Raw genomic sequence first — 19,133 nt, 5'->3', positions numbered from 1 at the left:
AGCACATTCATAACCTTGCCAAATCATGTGCCATACTAATTCCTCAGTCAATTCCTAGAGGCAGATTCCAAGTGGGGATGCCTCTGGAACATCACAAAATGTTTCTTAAAAACGGTGATACTTACAAACTTGAGTGAAACAAACAGTCAGTCGGGTGTGGTAGAAAGCTCCTGGGTACATACAGCCCAAGGGACAGTGAATTTCAAAATATTTCCCAACCTAACACCCCATGGGGTAGCCAGAAGAAAACACTACAATGTTTAAGCACCATACTAAAGTCAATTGTGAAATTTAGATCCTAATAATATAATAATTTCGTAAAGAAATACAATATCAAAAACAATCATGTAACAAAACAGAATAAAAACCGCTAAAAAAGCAAAAACAAATACTGGTGATAATCATGCCAACATCCTTGAGCAATTTTCAGAGGTCATTGGGTTTACGTGCCGGACCTGAACTCACACGGTTGGGTCACAGCCCTACACTACACCACAAAGACGCCTTTTTGCAGGAGGATCTCTCAACTGTCCTACATCAAGACATTGGGCTGGCATCCAAGTTGGGACATTATTGAGACAACCCAGAGGTGGGACATTCTTACTTCATCCCTTGGATGCTGTGGTGGTGTTGTCAGTTGGAGGACATCTTGGAAGGGTCCGTGATGGTGTCCAAGGGGGATATCCGGTGGACGTCTTGCAGGAGACCGTGTCAGGATGTCTCAGCCACTGCAAACAAAAAGGACATCCTGAATGTATCCTGGTGTCCTTGTGGTGTACCTACTAGTGTAATACACAAGAAATCAATCTTGCACTGGGGGTGTCAAGTTTGAATTTTTGCAACAAAAAAAATCAACAGTGGAAATCTTTATACAATTTTGCCGTAAAAATGATTTCTGTGGTCCTATATTATGCAAGGCCTTGCATCCACTATCAAGCCCACCAGTTGGCAAGAGTGAAACAATGAAAGTGAGCCCTTTGATCACATTTTGTAAGCTTAACTGTTGAGGTTTTACACAAACAGGACGCGCAAAAGCTTTCCTGTTCTTGTAAACTATGCGTAGAATTATGCTATAGCGAGACAGTTATGTCCCCCACTTCTCTCCTACGTACTTCCTTGCTGTACCATGAACAGCTGAAGATAACTATAGTTGTAGGTAACTAGTTATTTACTGATTGGAATATCGGATATAGGTTCTTCGAGTATGAATGTTTGCAATTCGGGTCGGGTCATTGTTGTCTCTTTACTCTCATGTATAGATGACATCATCCTGTTTACCACAGAATTCGCCATTCATCTTTCCTTTACCTATATCTTCCAATCTTCCATTCTTCAACTTCATCGTCAAGTTTCAGCAAGTCAGCAAGTCATTTTTGAAGCTTACAGACATTTACACTCTTCTTTATCTTTGAGCTTTGAGAAAATTCCAATTTCTTCTATTTTACTCAACGGTTGACCGTTTTTCAACCGTTTCGATTTATTTTTATCAGTCCCCGTGTTATGACTAGTGAGAATGGCAGTTATTTGGAAGCTGCGACTGTTGCGGCCAAGATTGACGAGCTTAGAGAGTCATATCTCTCGTCCGATGGTTTGAACAATACTCCCATGCTGGAACTTAGAAACAAGTTTGCTAGAATCTTACCGTACAATTCGAAGAATTGGTACAGACATTGGTCAGAGTTTGCATACGACCTCGTTCGAAAGGATAGTGCGGCCAAAAGACCTGTCTTTGCAAACCACGGCAACAGACCTACTACGACCCCTAGATCTGACGAAGACAGATTGTATATCTTCGCGCCTCCAACAAACCCCGTTTACCCTCCAGACCTATCAAGACCTGCTTCTCCGGCAGGTGATCTTACCAATACCGGCAATCAAAATCGTGGAGGTCCAGCGGGCTCGCCTTTATCTCAAAGGGGCGGTCCATCTGCGGAAGACAGAATGGCAGAATTGTCAAGAGTTAATGTCGAAGCTCAGAATCGCATTAACATGTTGTTGGATAATCAAGAAAAATCATCCGGTAAAAAGCGTTCTCGTCGTCGTCGAGACAAGGATTCTTCTAGTTCTTCAGATTCCACTTCTAAGTCTGAAAAAGACAACAAGAAGTTCGCGTTTATTACTAAGAAGATCGACACCATCGAGGCCGACATTGAATTCACACCTGGTGCCAAGCTGTTTGCGGCTGATGTCAAAGGTTACGAATCGAGCATCGCTGCAGCGGTTAGAGGCTTCAACAGAAACGGTAAACCCGCACATTTTCCCGAAGTTTTATCAAAAGAGCTTCTCTTGGGTAAATACATCGACTTACGTCGTATCAAAGCAGAATTGCTTAATAAAAAGAAAGGAGATGCCACGTTTATGGCATCTGGTAAAGAGAAAGGATTGGAGGTTTCAAAATTTCTTACTCAGGAAATCGAGGATCTGGCCGAGTGGGAACACTACTTTAGGATTTACAAGAAGGCCATCAAAATGGCGTTTCCAGATTGTGGAAAGTTCATCTCTGACTATTCAAAATACATCAAAGGTCAATTTTGGTCAGGTGGGATTAGAGCTAACTGGAAGAACATCGCGGATTACGACGCAGCGTTTAGGTCTCAAGTTGCTGATAGAAGATACGTTTCTTTTGCGGATTGGAACCACAAAGATTTCGATGTCCTTAAGACACAATTTTTTGGTGGAGCTTATAATCAGCCGGGTTTTCCTATGGCTGCTGTTTCTTATTCTCGTCCTATCCAATCTTCCAGAAACCCAGTTGCATCTGCTTCTTATTCTCGAGTAAGTAATCTTATTGATATTTTTCACTGTCCTAAGACTTATGTAACGTCTATTCCAGCCTGCTGTTCAAGCTCCGTTTCGTCAAAAAGGAGCTTCTCAAGCAGGGCCTTCCTCTTCGAAGCTTCCTAATGCTCCTGGTATTCATTATACGAGTGAATTTAAGCACAAGACTGGTCTTCCGATTACTAGCGCAAAGGGTGTCAAGCACGCTGAACAATACTGTTTTGCGTATAATCACCCGGAAAACTGTCCGTTTTCCGATGCGGATTGCAGCCGGCTTCACCTTTGTGTTGGTTTTTCATTCTTCTTCTCTTTTCTACTTCATTTCCTGATATGTGGTGTACTAATGTTGAGTACACTTCAGAACGTCAGGGGATGTGGTCAGAAACACCGCGGATGCGACCACTCCTGAAGAGTATACGTCAGAGAGATATTTGCGAGGTTATCAATGGGATGGTTCCAACCCTCTTGGTTTCTCAGCAGCTATTGAATCTAGTCGAACAGCATTACCTTTTCCCGATGCTCCCCCTCTATCGGTTGATGAAGACGCGGCCTTTGCTCTTAAACGGTTTCATTATCTCTTCAAAATTACTACTCCTTTCAATGTGGACAAGATGGAACAGCTATTGAAGTTCCATCCAAACCAATCTTTCGTAAAATCAGCTATGAAAGGACTGCGCGAGGGTTTTTGGCCTACATCTTCTTTACCGACTTCAGAAATCTCGAACCCGCCAAACCATCCTTCTTGTGCCGAACATCAGGAGTTACTAGAAAAACAATGCGAGGAAGAAATCGTCAAAGGGCGTTATTCTGAGGAATTTTCGACCCTTTTACCAGGAATGAAGGTTATACCTCTCCTGATGACCTCGAAAAAGGACTCCGATAAAATGAGAGTCTGCTCAAACATGAGCTTTGGAAAGCCATCACCAAACGATCTGATCGACAAAGATATAATTAAAGTATTTTACGACTGTCTCCAATCATGGATTCCTTTTCTTATTGAGCTCAAAAAGAAACATGGGAACGTCACAATCTTCAAATCCGACGTTGAGGGAGCCTTTCGAACTCTTCCAGCTCACTTGCAATACCAACTCCGACAGATCTTACGAATTAAGGAGAAATTCAGAGTGGACCATAACTTAACCTTTGGTTCATCGTCGTCTCCTCATATCTGGTGTGGCGTTTTTTCGCTCGTTCTCTGGATCGCAGAGGAAGTCTTTCATATTAAGTACTTGAACTGCATGATGGATGACGTCTGGTCTGCCGCTGCAGCCGACGATTGGATTACATTCAAAGGCCATCGCATCCCAGGTCCTCAGGCGAAACTTCTTATGGTTTTCGATATCTTGGGGATTCCTTGGGTGTGGAAGAAGCAGGTCCACGGCTCCGTTCTAGAAATCATCGGTCATATTGTGGATTCGAAGAAAATGAGCATCTATCTAGAAGCAGATAAGAAGCTCCTGATGACTGAAAGAATTAGATCATTTGTTTCTATTCCGAGCCATACTCTTAGAGACTGGCAAGCTTTACAAGGCTGGATCTCTTGGGGGTTAAACTCGATGCCTTTAGGGAGATTTGCATTACAGAGTCTTTATGAGAAAACTGGTGGAAAGACTGAACGGTTCCTGAAGATTCACCTCAACAAAGAAAATCAGGAGGATTTACGTTGGTTGTTAAAATATTTTGAATCTAGCAACAGGGTCTTAGTCCTGAAATCGTCGTCCTGGTCGGCTCCTCAGGCAGATTCCTTGTTTTTTGTTGATGCTTGTCCAACGGGGATTGGCGTTTGGAACCCCGATCAAAGAAAAGCTTACTATCATAAGCTTCCTCTTCCTTCTCGCCACATCTACTGGGCTGAACTTTTAGCTGTCCTTGCAGCTATTGATCTTGGCGTTAACGCTGGTTCCAGTAGGATCTATGTGCATACCGACAATAAAAACGTGTTTCATCTATTTAATTCACATCGCCCTAATCAACTCGTTCGACCCCTCTTTCGTTACATCGTACAACGTATGGTAGATTGTCATGTGGAAGTGAAAGTTTCTCATATAGCAGGCCTTACCAACACTTGCGCAGATATGTTATCTCACGCTCTAGTAGATTCAGTTCAGAGGAAGTTTCACCCTCTTTCTATTTCTCTTTTGGATATCGATCCTGTCCTCGGTGCGGGGGGTATTGAAATTAACTTAGAATTCTTTAACAACCCGGCTTTATCATGGCGTCGAGAGCTTTAAAGAAACCTTCTTCCTCTATCACTATCTATCAAATTAAGCAACTAGTAAAGAAAGATCAAAAAGCTATTATTAACCTTTCTACTTATCAAAAATACAAATCATCTTTTAGAAGTTTCTATCGGTTTTGTCTTCAATTTGGGTATTTATTTAATCCTAATTGTGACACTTTATGTGAATATGTATCTTATACGTGCAGGAAAATTTCTCCTCGATCTGTCCGAATTTATCTTAACGGTATCAATTTTATATTTAATCTCAAGTTTCCTAATCTGAAGTGTGATACAAACAATCCGTTAGTGAAGAAAACCTTAAAAGGTTGTCTCAAGTCGTTATCTAGTCCTGTTAAAAGAAAAGAACCTCTTACTATTACTCAAATCGAGTCTGCGGTTTCGAAATTAGGAGTCACTCATGACAACCGTCTCTTCTTGGTCTTACTGAGCGTCGGTTTTGGTGGTCTCCACCGTCTGGGCGAAATTACCATTCCTGATTCAAAAAAGTTATTTGATGAAAGGAAGGTCATCAAGCGCTGCTCCTTGAAATTCTCAACCTGCGGAAAATTTATAAAATACTCTCTGCCTTACTCTAAGTGCAATTCGGGTTTCACCGGTGTTACTGTTATCGTCCAATATTTCAAAAACTCCTCAGCTTGTCCTATCTCTGGGATGAAATCCTATTTGAGATCTAGGGATTTATTGTTTCTATCAAAATCCGAACTATTTTTGACTTCAAGTGGCTCTATTCCGATGAGATCTTGGTTTTTATCTCGATTTCACTCTCTATTCGATAAGTCCTTTTCCGGTCATTCTCTCAGGTCCGGTGGTGCTACAGCTTTGGCTCAGTCAGGTGCTTCAATGGAGTATATTCAATCTGCCGGAAGATGGTCTTCTGAGGCTTTTCGTATCTATGTTCGAGGCCACGTAGCTTTAAGATTACCAGATTCACAAAATCATGTGATTGGTCAACCGGCTCACGTTGGTGCTTCTGTAGTTTTTGTTTGACGTGAGTGCTTGATTGAGTTTTAATATTCTTTTGGATTTCCTCTACACTTTCTTTTACAGAGGAGTGTTATACGCTGGAAATTTTTCGTTATTGTGCTTTTTCGGATTTCACAAACTGACTGACTCTATGCTCTTTTTGTTATATTTTATTTTTTTCCTCCCTTCTTCACCACTCTTGAAATACGCTTTATACATAGGCGGGTCGGAGAGGGTGTTGTTAGGTTTTTGGACATGATAATTTATACAAAATGTTTAGCCTAGTGTTGTTTATGTCAGTGTTGAGTGACTTCCGTAAGTACTTGACGATATTTCTAGTTGTAGGTAACTAGTTATTTACTGATTGGAATATCGGATATAGGTTCTTCGAGTATGAATGTTTGCAATTCGGGTCGGGTCATTGTTGTCTCTTTACTCTCATGTATAGATGACATCATCCTGTTACAGTTTACCACAGAATTCGCCATTCATCTTTCCTTTACCTATATCTTCCAATCTTCCATTCTTCAACTTCATCGTCAAGTTTCAGCAAGTCAGCAAGTCATTTTTGAAGCCCTCCCTTTCCCACCCGTATGGTTTTAAGTATATCTATTATTCTTTCTTACTTATTTAAAAAGATCATTTCCTATAATTTATCTATATTATTTCATTCAATCAACAATATAAAAAATTTGATTCATTTATGTTTAATCTTTCTATAGTTCTTTTTTGTTATAGCTAAAAGCAAAACAATTTTTATGTATCCTCTTATCTTTTTTATACAAAAAAAATGTATGGCATACAGTAGTTATTTTAAAAAACTGTTTTATCTTTTTTTGTTATATTTCTACACTTCTTTTTTATATTGTTGTTTCATATTATGTACCGCTAGCCACCCCGTAGGGTGTTGTTAGGTTTTTGGACATGATAATTTATACAAAATGTTTAGCCTAGTGTCGTTTATGTCAGTGTTGAGTGACTTCCGCAAGTACTTGACGATATTTCCTACTACATGTTGTCCAGGTGAAATGGTCAGATTGTTGCTATCCACTTTAAAAGCCAGGTTCTCAAAATGACTGATCATGATATAATCACAAATGTTTTGCTGGATCGAACTGAGTTTCAACCCTCGTCATGTCACGCTTTGACCGGACATCAGGAACATTGAGCCTCTCGAGGTAAACAAATTGCCCTACGTATTTGACTTTTTTCGAGTTACTTCAAGTGGTTTGTTGGGATTCCTTTGTTTTGCAATAGACTTATCAGATCATTAGTCTGTCTACCTTGAAGTTGGCGCTTTGTGAGTTACACAAAAAATCTGGGTGTACCTCTTTACCTGATAGTCGGTCACAAGTCTAACATTTTCAACAGTATATAATCAATATGGACCGATCAGCTTAGCCGTTGGCTACTACTTGTGACTTGTTAAACGAGCTTTTGGGGTGTTGAAGAACTCTTCAAGGACTGTGTAGACAGTTGCGGCAGCATAAAGTTCTACCTTTTTCGATCCGATCCGTCTTTCATCCTGATCAAGCATCAGTATTATATGTGAAGCAGTTGTGATGAAGATCCGACGTAGCAGATACCCTTCAGAAAATGGCCGAGTCTTTGATTCACTGCGATTGCTGGATCAAAAAAGAACCTGAGCTATGGAATTCAGGACCAAAACGAAGACTAGAACGGATGGCGAGCTTCAGCACTGATCACTTGTGAGCAGGAGATTTTATTCGGGCCTAAGAAATGTCTCGGTGAGGCACACTGCTTTGACGGTAGACTCAAGGAATGCAGACCAACTCACCTATCTGGCAAGGAACAACAGCTGAGATGAGGGCGCGATGCGAATCATGACCCAGTCGCTTTCCACTGGAAATCGTATAAAAAGTCCTGCTCCCCCCAGGTATTCTTGTCTTTCTTATTCACCCATCACGCTATCTATTCACAAAGCTTCATTATCAAAATTTCACAATACCTTTATAACCCTTTTTGATAAACAGCTTCATCTTACCCTGCTTCCTTCACTTTCTCGGCACATTCACCAGCCTACATACTCCTAAATCTTCTTTCTACGATCCTCCTAGATATATAAATATATCATCACCTTTACATCTTTCAATCCTTCTTGAAGTCGAAATGGCATACCAATCTACCTCTTACCTCCTTCCTCAAGTTGATGGTGTTACCCATCGCAACGCGGCGCTCCCACCTATGTGCCCCAGTCGTAAAAGCTTTACGGTTGCCCCAATAAGGAATCATCCCATCCTTAAAGGTGAGAAGACTTCCTTGATGTTTTGACTTATTTTTTTGCGTGTGCTGATTTTTACTATCTCTTTCACTTCTATCTTCTCTAGATTACTTGCATTCGCCATCCAAAAACGGCATCCCCGGACCTGCTCGTCCACTCCCAACGCGTTATACAAAGCAGGACCCAAAGCCATATGGTGACGAAGTAATCTTAGACCCTTACTGGCATGCTGCCCGAATGTCTTCAAATTGGAACGCTAGAAACGATCGCGCCACTGCTTCCGCGAGTCCTAAACGGGACTTATTTCCGAATCTTTGTAATCGATTCAACGACGGCCTCATTGGTCGGAGGCAATTCAGGAATGCTCCTCATGATCTCTCCCGAGTCAACGGCTCTTTACTCAACAATGAACCACGAGGGCTTCTTCCGAGTGGATTCAAGACGCCAAACCGAAGCCGGGCATCATCATTTGATCAACATTCACAAGACTTGTCGGACGAATCAGACATACTAGAGGAATCTCGAGATTTTGAGCCAGAAGGCGCTCATGTTGACGACTTAAACCAACATTCATCACCTTCCGACGATCTTACTCGACATCATTATCGATCGAATGAAGACATCAGGGAGCTTGAGGATGGTGAAGGCGTCGAGGCTGGGGATGGTAAAGGGGATTCCGGATATTCGTCTCATGATGAACCAGCGGATAACAGCCGACAGGAGCCGGCTGAAGACACAAATCCGCAAGCATCTACTTCTCGATCATCGGCAAAGGAGAACGCTAATCCGGTGCAAGAGAGTATGGAAGCTGGACCTTCGGTCAAAAAACCCTGCCCGCCTGTCGATGAGATTCCACTCCAAAAGATCTTGTCGACTTTCCGGACTAAATCGCTACACGTTATGTCAGACCGGATTTGTTACGACTCTAAGCACGATAAACCTTTAAAGGCTCGAGTCCGACTAACAACGAAACGACCACTAACGGAGGCATCTGGTCAAGATTTTAGTAAGAAGATGAAGATCTTGTTGAGTCATGACAAAAAGCAATGATGTGACAGGGGTTTTGTGGAGGTTCACTTGGTGTTCTAGCATTTGTGTTCTTTATTTTTTTTCTTGTCTCGTTCTAGTTTTCTTGTATCCTTGCACACATTTCTTTATTTGATATATCAACAGTAATCTCTTCTCTCGATGTCACTTGTAGTAGTATCTATTTTCATTTCTTGCATTTCACGCGTGATGTTTTGTCTATTGCGCCTCTATGGTCTCGACCACATCAATACCTGAACATCCCGATGATGAAAACGAAAAATGCTTCGCGCATACCTTTCATACATACATACTCAGACTTTCCAACAGTCTACTTGAGCATATCTGCTTTGCGCAAATTACCGTGTGACTTTGTCATTTGCCTTGCATATGATGGTACCCCCCCCAATCCTAGTAACAGATTACTGCTCTCACAACCTATGGGTTTATGTGTTAAACAGTTTTTGGTGTAAGGTGGATAGCCATCTCTCACCAAGTGGACATTCTGCCGATGCAAAAATCAAGTTGAGATTAATAAACACATGTCATTTTATGTTTTCCGCATCATAGATATGAAAGTTTTCAATTCTGAACAAATCATTTTCATCTTGCCAGTGTATCCAATCTACTATGTGGTATGTACATTATGTTGAATGTTTCTTCTCATCAAACTGATACCACATTTCTACAAATACCAAGGAAACTTTTCATACCAACGATCACAGGTGCATGTGCCATCAATACTTCTAATGAGCCCTATATCACATATTCCTTGTGCAACGCGTACTAAGAGCCTATTTATGTATGCAATGTATATCCAACACTTATTCATATGACCCTTCTATCCAAGGTACATCTTGGTGAGGAGATCTAGGTCCCAGAACTTAGAAGGACAAGTATTTTAGTGAGGTATGTATCACAGATAGGAAGTAATCATTGAAAGTCATTTGACTCTATTTCACTTGGGACTTGGTTAAGTTTATCTGAGATATCTTTCTTTAACAAACCAGAAAACTACAAATGAACTCGAAAGTTGTTGAAATTAATTTTGGCAATAAAAGATACATCATTTGCCTAGCTATGTATCTAGACTTGCCTGGAGAGATTGGGTCATGCCTTTTGCTAAAGAAGCCTATTGATTGGCTATCGCTATCTAATACCCATGATTATGATTTGAGTGTTTCCAATAGAAACCAGTTTCTTGCCGCCGACAAGCAAAAGGAACATGATCCAATATGGAAAATTCGGCGCCCACGGCCACAGTGCGTCACAAGAATCTTTGCGAGACAGAATGTGTTTGGGAAGCACTGTGTTTTTGTTGGATGCAAGGACTTGTGTCCAAGTTTTTTCAATTGCCATTGGTGTATCTTTTTGTCTGCAGCAACCTAAGTCCACGAAAGGCTTCGGTTTTTGTCGATTTATCTCTTGCTTGTTGAGGACGCAGCTTTATTCACCAAAGCTCTTTCTATGCCATATGCAGATAGTCTTGTTGTTTCTATCATTGTATTTACATTTTATGTTCGAATGTGCTTGCCTGATCGATGTTCCCAATACTTTTGTTGGGTCCGGTACCACCTCAGGCTCTTAGGCATGTCACATGGGAGGTCGTGCGGGATTTTTGTCACCAAATGTGTTGGTTCTTTGTAATTAAATTACCAGTTTGTCCATCGTTTATGAGCGTTCATTTGATGTACAAGTACTGTGGTTGAATCTAAAATGTCATATGGAAAGGAGACAGGCGGAGGAATAGGGGCATTGTGATGAAGCGAAGAAAATGAACCGGCTGTATTCAGGAGAATGAAGTGGACGATTTGTTTTGGAGTTTCTGCGCTGGCTAATTGTTTTGTCTTCTGGATCAAACCTGATAAGACCTCATCCCAAAGGCTCAAGGATTGGACTAGTCCGAGCGGGCTTCAGAGTTGCAGCATATCAGACTCGATAATTTGGTGTTGACTCAGCATAAAGTCATTCGTCCATTTCTGAAAATATAAAATCTCAAATCCAAGCTGAGAACTTAAATTTTGGAAAATAAAATCAAACTTAAAGCGATGCCACCATCCAACTTCTCACCATCACTCATCGATTTAAATGATTATCTTGGTCCATCTCAACTATGTATCAAACCCACTGAATCGATCGAACCAATTATCAAAGAAGAAGTTCCATCTGCTGTTACCGAAATCAGGCTAGATGAAGTACCTATCACCCTCTCAGCACCAGAACCACTTCCGCAGAAGAAGGCTGAAATCAGTTTAACGGACTGTTTAGCTTGTAGGTCAGTTGGTTTTTGATGCTCTTTGATATCTCACTGAAAACTTACGATACCATTTTAAATTCCACAGTGGATGTGTTACTAGTTCCGAATCAGTCCTCGTCGCATTACAATCTACATCACAACTTTATTCAACCTTGAAAGCAGATACAACACTTTATCCCATCATCTCAATCTCGACCCAATCACTCGCCTCCCTTTCGGCATATTATAAGCTATCCATATCCGCCACATTCGAATCTCTCAAGACTTTTTTTATTGAAATCATAGGCTTTCATTTAGTCTTTGATTCAAAGTTTTCACAAGCGCTCAGTTTGTATCAAACGAAACTAGAATTTGATCGGATCCATCGTCAAAAACAAGCACAAGTCAAACCTAAAACCATCTTATCAAGTTCATGTCCCGGTTGGATATGTTATGCAGAAAAAACTCAAACAGAAGATATTTTGAACATGATTAGTAATGTGAAATCACCACAAGCTATTCAGGGATCAATCATCAAATCTACACAATTTTCCAAATTGATCAATGTTACACCGAATCAAATTTATCATGTTACTATTATGAGTTGTTATGATAAAAAACTTGAAGCTAGTCGGCAGGATTTCATCAATTCCGAGAGTGGGGTTAAGGATGTCGATTTAGTTTTAACAACGGGAGAAGTACAAAAGATGTTAGAAGAACACCATTTTGATCTTCTTTCTGCATCATCATCTCAACCACAAATAACACAGACTAGCAACGCACCGAAACTGAGTTCTGAAGTAACATCACACACTCCCTCGACTTCCATCATCCCAACTTGGATCGATCGACCCGAAAGCGAAAGATCAAGTAGCGGAGGTTATTTGCAATTCATCATTCAATCTATTCTCGATGAACATAAATCCGCCGATGCCACTTTGACCATCGAGCGCAAACGTGGTAGAGATTATTGTGAATACCTGATCACGACCACCGACCAAGACACAAAAAAGGTACTATTCAAAGGAGCTCACTGTTATGGATTCAAAAATTTACAAAACCTAGTACGAAAGTTTAAAGGCCCTACTGGTCCTAGCAGCAATCTCAATCGGAGGAGAGTCAAGGATACATCACAGGATGGTCAGAGATTAGATTATGTTGAAGTCATGGCTTGTCCTTCAGGGTGTTTGAATGGTGGTGGTCAGATCTCGAAACCTGATCACTATGAAACTCGCGACTGGTTGGATGAACTTGAGTCAAAGTATTCGACTTCTGGTATCTCTCCTCCTACTATGATCAGCCAAGACGAAGAGATTGAGGATTGGTTGAAGAAATGGTTCCCTGATCAAAAGGATCATCAAAACCTATTCAAAACACAATACCGAGTTGTGCCAATCGAAACAAATGGGTTTGCGGTTCAGTGGTGATCTTGTCTTCTTATGATTTGCATTTTCAATTGTTCCACTTATTTTTCTCTCATTAGCTGTGAATATCTTTGTGGTAATTATTAAGCAAACACGTACTAGATCTTCTCTCCTTGATTACTTTTCATCTTAAACAACTTATCGCTTACGCCATATGTCATCAAATGTCAACCATTTGTGTGTTCAACTTTTTTTGCTCCTAGGTCTCTTGGTAAATACAACTATATACACCATGAGATTTTGTAAACTAGTTGATATTAGATGACAAGTGATCATCTTCGCATCTCACCCAAGCGGATTGTACCAGTGTCCAATTTTCCAACCAAGATTTGATCCTATTGAAATCCTTCTCATTCTTGTATCTGTTTTGCTTATGATAACCATGTATGTATTGTACAAGTGAGCAGTCCTCATCCGATGTAGCAATACAAATTTGCTGTCCTGCACAAGGCAACACTTTTGCCACCCCATTGGCAAGTCTAGCTTCTTCCAGAATGTGCAACCACATACAGGGACTTCTGCAGTACATCCCTTTCTGCTGGATTATGGACAAGTCTTATGAATCGACATAATTGGGAATCAACTCATTTCGCGCGTGCTTCTTCATACATACCAAAAATATGAGATTCAACCTTATCCATAGGAAATTAAATCCAGCTAAATCCATCCCGACGGCATGATACAAAAGAATCATGCGATGCAAACCCTGCAAGGCAGAAGACCCGGTGTCCGGGTCGCAGGCGTGTCTAGCCCCGACGTGGTACCGAAATGCCACCAGAAACGGGTATTGAGAGCAATCGAGACTCGCTGCTCACATTTGCTGGATGCTCAACGGTATACGCGCCTTCAACTTCAGCTCTAAAGCATGTCAGCTATCCCAGTCACGCAGGCGCCCAACGCGCCCAACGCGACCAAAGCAACCGAAGAAGTCGATCTAGGAGACCGAGCTGTTTGGTCTGTTTCTAGTGCCAAACCTGGCTTTGGCGTTGCTCAACTCAGAGATGATTCTATTCATACGTTGTGGCAGTTTGGTGGATTTCTTTTCGCTTTCAAATCATTATTTAAGGATCCTGATTGGTTTGTCGAATGGTTCCAGATCGGAAGGTCCTCAGCCTCACTTTATACGGATCGAATTCCCCAAAAAGACTGCTGTTTCAGTAAGTTCACTTTGAACTCCTGCTACAAGAATAGAGGGGCTGTTTGATCTCTCATCAGTTCGTTGAAGTCTAATTTATTATGAATGCTCTGAATAGCGTATTTCGATATTTGTGGATGTCTCGATGGATGACTCCTACACGCCTTGTCGCCTTTCGATAGCCGTTGGCAGTTTCAAACAAGATCTACAACAGATCAAACAACTTGATTTACGAAACCCACGAGGATGGCAGGACATCAAGCTCGGTAACGAGGATGATGCCAATGACAAGGATGAGGATGAAAGCGATGATGATGACGATGAATCGTAAGTCACTCTGGACTATATCATCTCATTAGCCTAATAACTCAACAGACGTTTCGATCTTAGCGTTGCTATTAAAGGCCACCTGTTCCAGATCGCGGTTTTGGCCAATCACCTTAATGGAAAAGACACCCACATCAGAGCACTCAAAATATTTGGCCCGCGAACGTGAGTTGAATTTTATGTTATATCTACCATTCAGTCTCGATCCGGCTAGGGTCTCAACACGACGTAAGCTTTCGAATCACTTTCGAACTCTGATACCTAAATTCTTTAATCTCGTGATGTTCGTCACAACAACTAGTCAATCAAAACGGAGGCTGGATGGATATGGTCCGATGACTCATGAACTCTTCTTGATGCATGAAACTATCCGGTAAGCAGGAATAATATGTTTCCTATGCCTCCCCGGTGGCAAAGGAACGCAAAAGTACCGTGGAACTCTCGTGTAAAAAATACTGTGAAGTCGGTGTGATCTGAAGTCTGTATTCTGCCAATGATGTATCTATGAACATCCACGACGGTCTCTGGGGTTTGGGGGGGCAATTAGGCCCCTTAACCTGACTCTCACAAGAAGGGGGTAACCCCAATGTGGGGTACATACCAATGGCATACTAAAATGTGAGCATCCGAGGCAAGTTTGTAGTGTTCCATTTAGAACATGGCTCCAATCTCTTGCCTTGTACTTGATGTTCCAATTAGAGCATCAGCTATTGTTGGGTTTCACAGGTGCTGGACTCATATGCAGTGCCCGACAGCCTAGTGGCTTTAGTGACACTCGAAGCATCAGTGGCTCTCAAAGTTGACTGGGTTAACCCAGTTGCTTTTTGGCAGTAACTTTGTGTATCAACTTGACATTTCTTGACAGCTCACAGCCAAAAAGTCAACTGGGTCAACTGGGTTTTTTGAAACCGGGTCTACTTTGAGAGCCAATGATGAAATTAAAGAACTATTTACGGGATACAAATAGGGGATACAAAGTACAAGTCCGGGCACGCGCCCAGAAGTCCAGATCTCCCGACACGAGTCACGCTCACACCCGGGGCCCCGAAGCCACGAGGCGCCCTGGAGGGGCACATGGCCGTGGCCAGGGCTTAGGCCACGCGTGGCCCTCACCACCAGCCCTTCATGACCTTCATAGTGCATGAAGTTCAGCTTAATTCCCCTTCAAACAGTGCCTTAAGCAGGGAGTAGCACCTGAAGATGAGTTGGGCTATGATCAAAAGTTGTTTCAAGGGCAGGCCACACAGGGCTGGGCAGGGCTGGGCAGGGCTGGGCAGGGCTGGGCCACGGCCCTGGCCACAGCCCTGGCCACGAAAAAGGTGCCGGGTGTGAGCGTGAGACACGAGCTGAAATCTGGGCAAAAAAAGACTTCCCAGCTCAACGCCCAGTTCTCCGCCCAGAAACCCCACCCTCATTTCCATGCTTTCAGACCGCGTAATTTCATGTCTTCCTCTCAGGTTTAAACTCGGATACCATCAATTCCTCGTTTTCAATTGTTTTCTTCTGTGTTTCCTGAAACTGATCTTTTTTTATACTTTTCAATCGTGTTTAGTTTTTGATTGCTTTTTTGATTTTGATCGTTTCTGTTGATTGTTTTGTTGGTTTCGCTTGAAACTGATCATCGTTATGTTTTTTGTTTTGCTTATGATCGTTTCCTTTGTTTGATTGTTTTGTTTTTTTGATTGTTTTGTTTTTTTGATCGTTTTGTTTTTTTGATTGTTCTGTTTTTTGATCGTTTTGTTTTTTTGATTGTTTCATTCTTTTGGGTTGTTTTGGATTGTTTTGTTTTGTTTCTGCTTGAGACTGGTCTTTTCCCTTATTTAACAAGCATTGTTCAACCATTTTCTTCACAATTCAACTCATCTTCCATTTATTGAATGTTTTCTTTTCTTTCTTTGCAATTGTATAGTGGTTTCTCTTACTGAGTACTTTTGATAATGTAGTCAATTATAAAGAGCAAGTTTTTAGAAATCATCCCACAAGCCATACAAGAGAGAACGAAAAAAATATGAAGCTTAGTATATGTCTGGTCTTCGGGTATGTTGTCACAATAGTTTAATGTCTTGGTATATAGTTAAACGAGCTGCAGGGCCGTGTTTTATTGATTCAAGGACTCTATCGTTCCACGGTTTCTGGCTGACTGTGGGTTCAAAGTTGCAGGCGTGCCCGGGCACATGCCCGCAAGTCCAGAATCCAAATTTACAGCCAAAAATGAAATCTGGACTTCTGGGCATGTGCCCGGGCACGTGCCCGGACTTCTACTTTGTATCCCCTAAAAGTACAAGCCTGGGCACGTGCCCGGGAGCATGCCCAGAAGTCCAGATTTTTGGACCCGAGCTAAAATCTGGGCAAACAAAATTCCCAGCTTGACACCCAGTTTTTTTGACCAGTTTTTTAATTTGTTAGGGGACAATCATTTTTGGCTCATCTCAAAGAATTGTAGGGTATCAATCAGGACATAATGGATCAAGCCAACAACCAAGATAAGAATACTACTAAAGTCCAACTCCTCCTTCAATAGAAAACATATTGATCTGAATAACAAACAAGAGTACAAAAAGACAAGTAAGCAATGTCAGGCCGGTTACGCTACCTTCCGCCGTTATTGCACTGTACCGTAACATGGTTACGCTATTGGTTGGGGCCGATTTTTAAATCCTACATACCGGTGTGTTATCATTTTATGTCACAAATTTTATTTTGGAGTAGATACGCTGACATACTTGTGACAGGTATGTTATGTGAAATAGGTACGTTACACATACTCTCAGCAGTGATCTCCGTTATCGGCGATATCCTCATGCTGACCCAACCAATTCAATAGGTCAGCTAGAGATTCTAATGCTGAATCAATCCCAACCAATCCAATAGGTCGCCTTCTAGCCTCATCAACATCATGGACAATGATGATGTGGCCCATTGGTTACATCATCAAGTCCCCAGACCAACAAGCAACCCCCATGGAATTCGATGGCCAATTGTTTTCAACTTTGTCACCCCAACTTCTAATGTGAGTGGTCTCGATCTTGACTCCAGATTGGCATTTCTCTTACTTCCCTCATCTCGTAATCGCCTTCCTTCTTATTGATATATGTATAACCTATTTCTTCTTTCCCTTTCCTCAGTTTTCATCTTTTATCTTTTTATTATTTTTATTGGTTCAGTTTCAATTACATGAACTGACTTATATTATCACACTTACCACGTCTATTCAGCTATTGCACTTGGTTTGTTCCAATTCTCCACTCGATTCCTTCAACAACATGTGTCCAGGTTCTGGATACGACACCGATGAAACCCCAAGTCAACCTTGCCAAACTTTTTGGATCACAACCCCTCTCCAATTGGATCCTGGGATGATCCAACCATCCCAGGATAGCCGCCGCGGACTCTTTAATCCCTCTTCACTGACACAACCACCTTCTTCATCTGGCTTCAAACGAGCTCGTTCAACTTCCAGATCCAAATGTGACCTGGTAGGGGGCCACATTGTCCCAAACCAGGGTCAATTGTCCAAGAATGCGAAGCAGAACAAGGCATCCAGTCAGCAGCAAACTGTTGTTGCCAAACCGACAGGATCGAAAGGATCAACTGTGAGTGCTTTCCACTGTTTCTAATCTCAGTTATCATCATCTTCATTATATATATTCTTTTCTCTTTTGTTGATACAATGTGGTTTAGAAACCAAACTTTGTTTCCACTGCTTCTTCTGTTCTCAAAGCGTTGGGATTGAAAGGAAAGACTGTGAGTTCTGTCGTATTCTTCTATTAATTTATAATCTTGTTTAATTTGTTTTGATGTGAAATCCTTTAGAAATCAAATCAAAAACCCAAATCCACTGCTTCCTCTGTAACCAATGCGTCCGGTTACACAAATCAAACTAAGGTGAGGCTGACCCTTCACTTCACCTGTGTCATCAAAACATATGCTGACTCACTCGCTCCCCTTCAATGACTTGGTATTTATTCATGTCAAATTGTCATAGAACAAGGCTTCATCTGTTTCAGAAAATCAAGTCCAAGGTCCTTCCATCAATTTGCGCCAAGACTCTGATGACGACAATGCTTGGATCCGCAAACGATCAAAGAAATCTCACCACGATTTGAAGGAAGGCAACGATTATGATGATATTGCTTTATATTTTGATGAACCAACTCCGGGCCATGACAATGTAAGTGTTGCCAATTTGTCTTTCTTATCATGTTTCCATTAGATATATATATTATTTAATCTTACAAAACATTCAGCTGACTGATCGTCCTTTACCTTTAGGGACCAGGATGTCCATTGGACTTTACATGCCTTTGGTGTGGCAAAGTCTGCCGTGGCCATGGAACGACTTGATCCAATCTCAAGATCCATCGCAATGGATCTAATCAGGCCGGCAGATCTAAGACTGGTTGCCCCCGTCGTAAGGAAGCCATTGCTTGAGGCTGAAAGCTCCCTCCGACAGTTGCAGAGGTCAACACCAAGAAATTAGCAGAATCACATAAAGTATCAACAATGAACAATTTTGTTACAGTTATGCCCAAGTTCAATATGAAAATCTCCAACCGCCTTCTGATGCTATGGCAGGTCCGGCAAGTGTTGCCGTGGTCCCGGATTGAAGATCCGCTTCTTCAGGCTGTGTTTTATTACGCTCGACCCAATGCTTGACTTTACCATCGGCAGTGGACAGCTAACAAGGCCAAAGAACTGCACCTGAATCTAAGAGACACTGTTTATAGAGAACTTGAAGTAAGTTTTACTCGTTCTTGTTT

At 41.6% G+C, this 19,133-nt stretch overlaps 5 protein-coding genes across 5 annotated transcripts; 4 read left to right on the top strand and 1 right to left on the bottom strand.

Moving 5' to 3' along the window:
- Nucleotides 1-8,113: 8,113 nt before the first annotated feature.
- On the top strand, nucleotides 8,114-9,275 carry MELLADRAFT_90330 (uncharacterized protein; the record flags this gene model as incomplete). Its single annotated transcript, XM_007413379.1, has 2 exons — nucleotides 8,114-8,249; nucleotides 8,332-9,275. The coding sequence occupies 2 exons, from the start codon at nucleotides 8,114-8,116 to the stop codon at nucleotides 9,273-9,275; spliced, it is 1,080 nt and encodes a 359-aa protein (XP_007413441.1).
- A 2,024-nt stretch (nucleotides 9,276-11,299) lies between these two features.
- Nucleotides 11,300-13,356, top strand: MELLADRAFT_49568 (uncharacterized protein; the record flags this gene model as incomplete). The annotated part of the gene is made up of 3 exons (XM_007413380.1): nucleotides 11,300-11,526; nucleotides 11,594-12,576; nucleotides 12,640-13,356. The coding sequence occupies 3 exons, from the start codon at nucleotides 11,300-11,302 to the stop codon at nucleotides 12,912-12,914; spliced, it is 1,485 nt and encodes a 494-aa protein (XP_007413442.1).
- A 486-nt stretch (nucleotides 13,357-13,842) lies between these two features.
- On the top strand, nucleotides 13,843-14,536 carry MELLADRAFT_29060 (uncharacterized protein; the record flags this gene model as incomplete). Its single annotated transcript, XM_007413381.1, has 4 exons — nucleotides 13,843-13,937; nucleotides 14,008-14,068; nucleotides 14,165-14,312; nucleotides 14,451-14,536. Coding segments are annotated over 4 exons (390 nt in total), but the record flags the coding sequence as incomplete, so codon positions are not given.
- A 1,385-nt stretch (nucleotides 14,537-15,921) lies between these two features.
- MELLADRAFT_90327 (uncharacterized protein) lies at nucleotides 15,922-16,131 on the bottom strand (the record flags this gene model as incomplete). The annotated part of the gene is made up of 1 exon (XM_007413366.1): nucleotides 15,922-16,131. One exon carries the CDS (start codon nucleotides 16,129-16,131, stop codon nucleotides 15,922-15,924), a length of 210 nt encoding a protein of 69 aa, XP_007413428.1.
- Nucleotides 16,132-17,269: 1,138 nt separating this feature from the next.
- On the top strand, nucleotides 17,270-18,586 carry MELLADRAFT_90326 (uncharacterized protein; the record flags this gene model as incomplete). The annotated part of the gene is made up of 5 exons (XM_007413382.1): nucleotides 17,270-17,383; nucleotides 17,589-17,966; nucleotides 18,055-18,117; nucleotides 18,187-18,258; nucleotides 18,359-18,586. The coding sequence occupies 5 exons, from the start codon at nucleotides 17,270-17,272 to the stop codon at nucleotides 18,584-18,586; spliced, it is 855 nt and encodes a 284-aa protein (XP_007413444.1).
- Between the last annotated feature and the right edge of the window lie 547 nt (nucleotides 18,587-19,133).

This window comes from Melampsora larici-populina (genome assembly GCF_000204055.1).
Source record: "Melampsora larici-populina 98AG31 unplaced genomic scaffold MELLAscaffold_36, whole genome shotgun sequence".
NCBI classification, from domain to species: Eukaryota; Fungi; Basidiomycota; class Pucciniomycetes; order Pucciniales; family Melampsoraceae; genus Melampsora; species Melampsora laricis-populina.
This window is presented reverse-complemented; position numbering and strand designations above follow the sequence as displayed.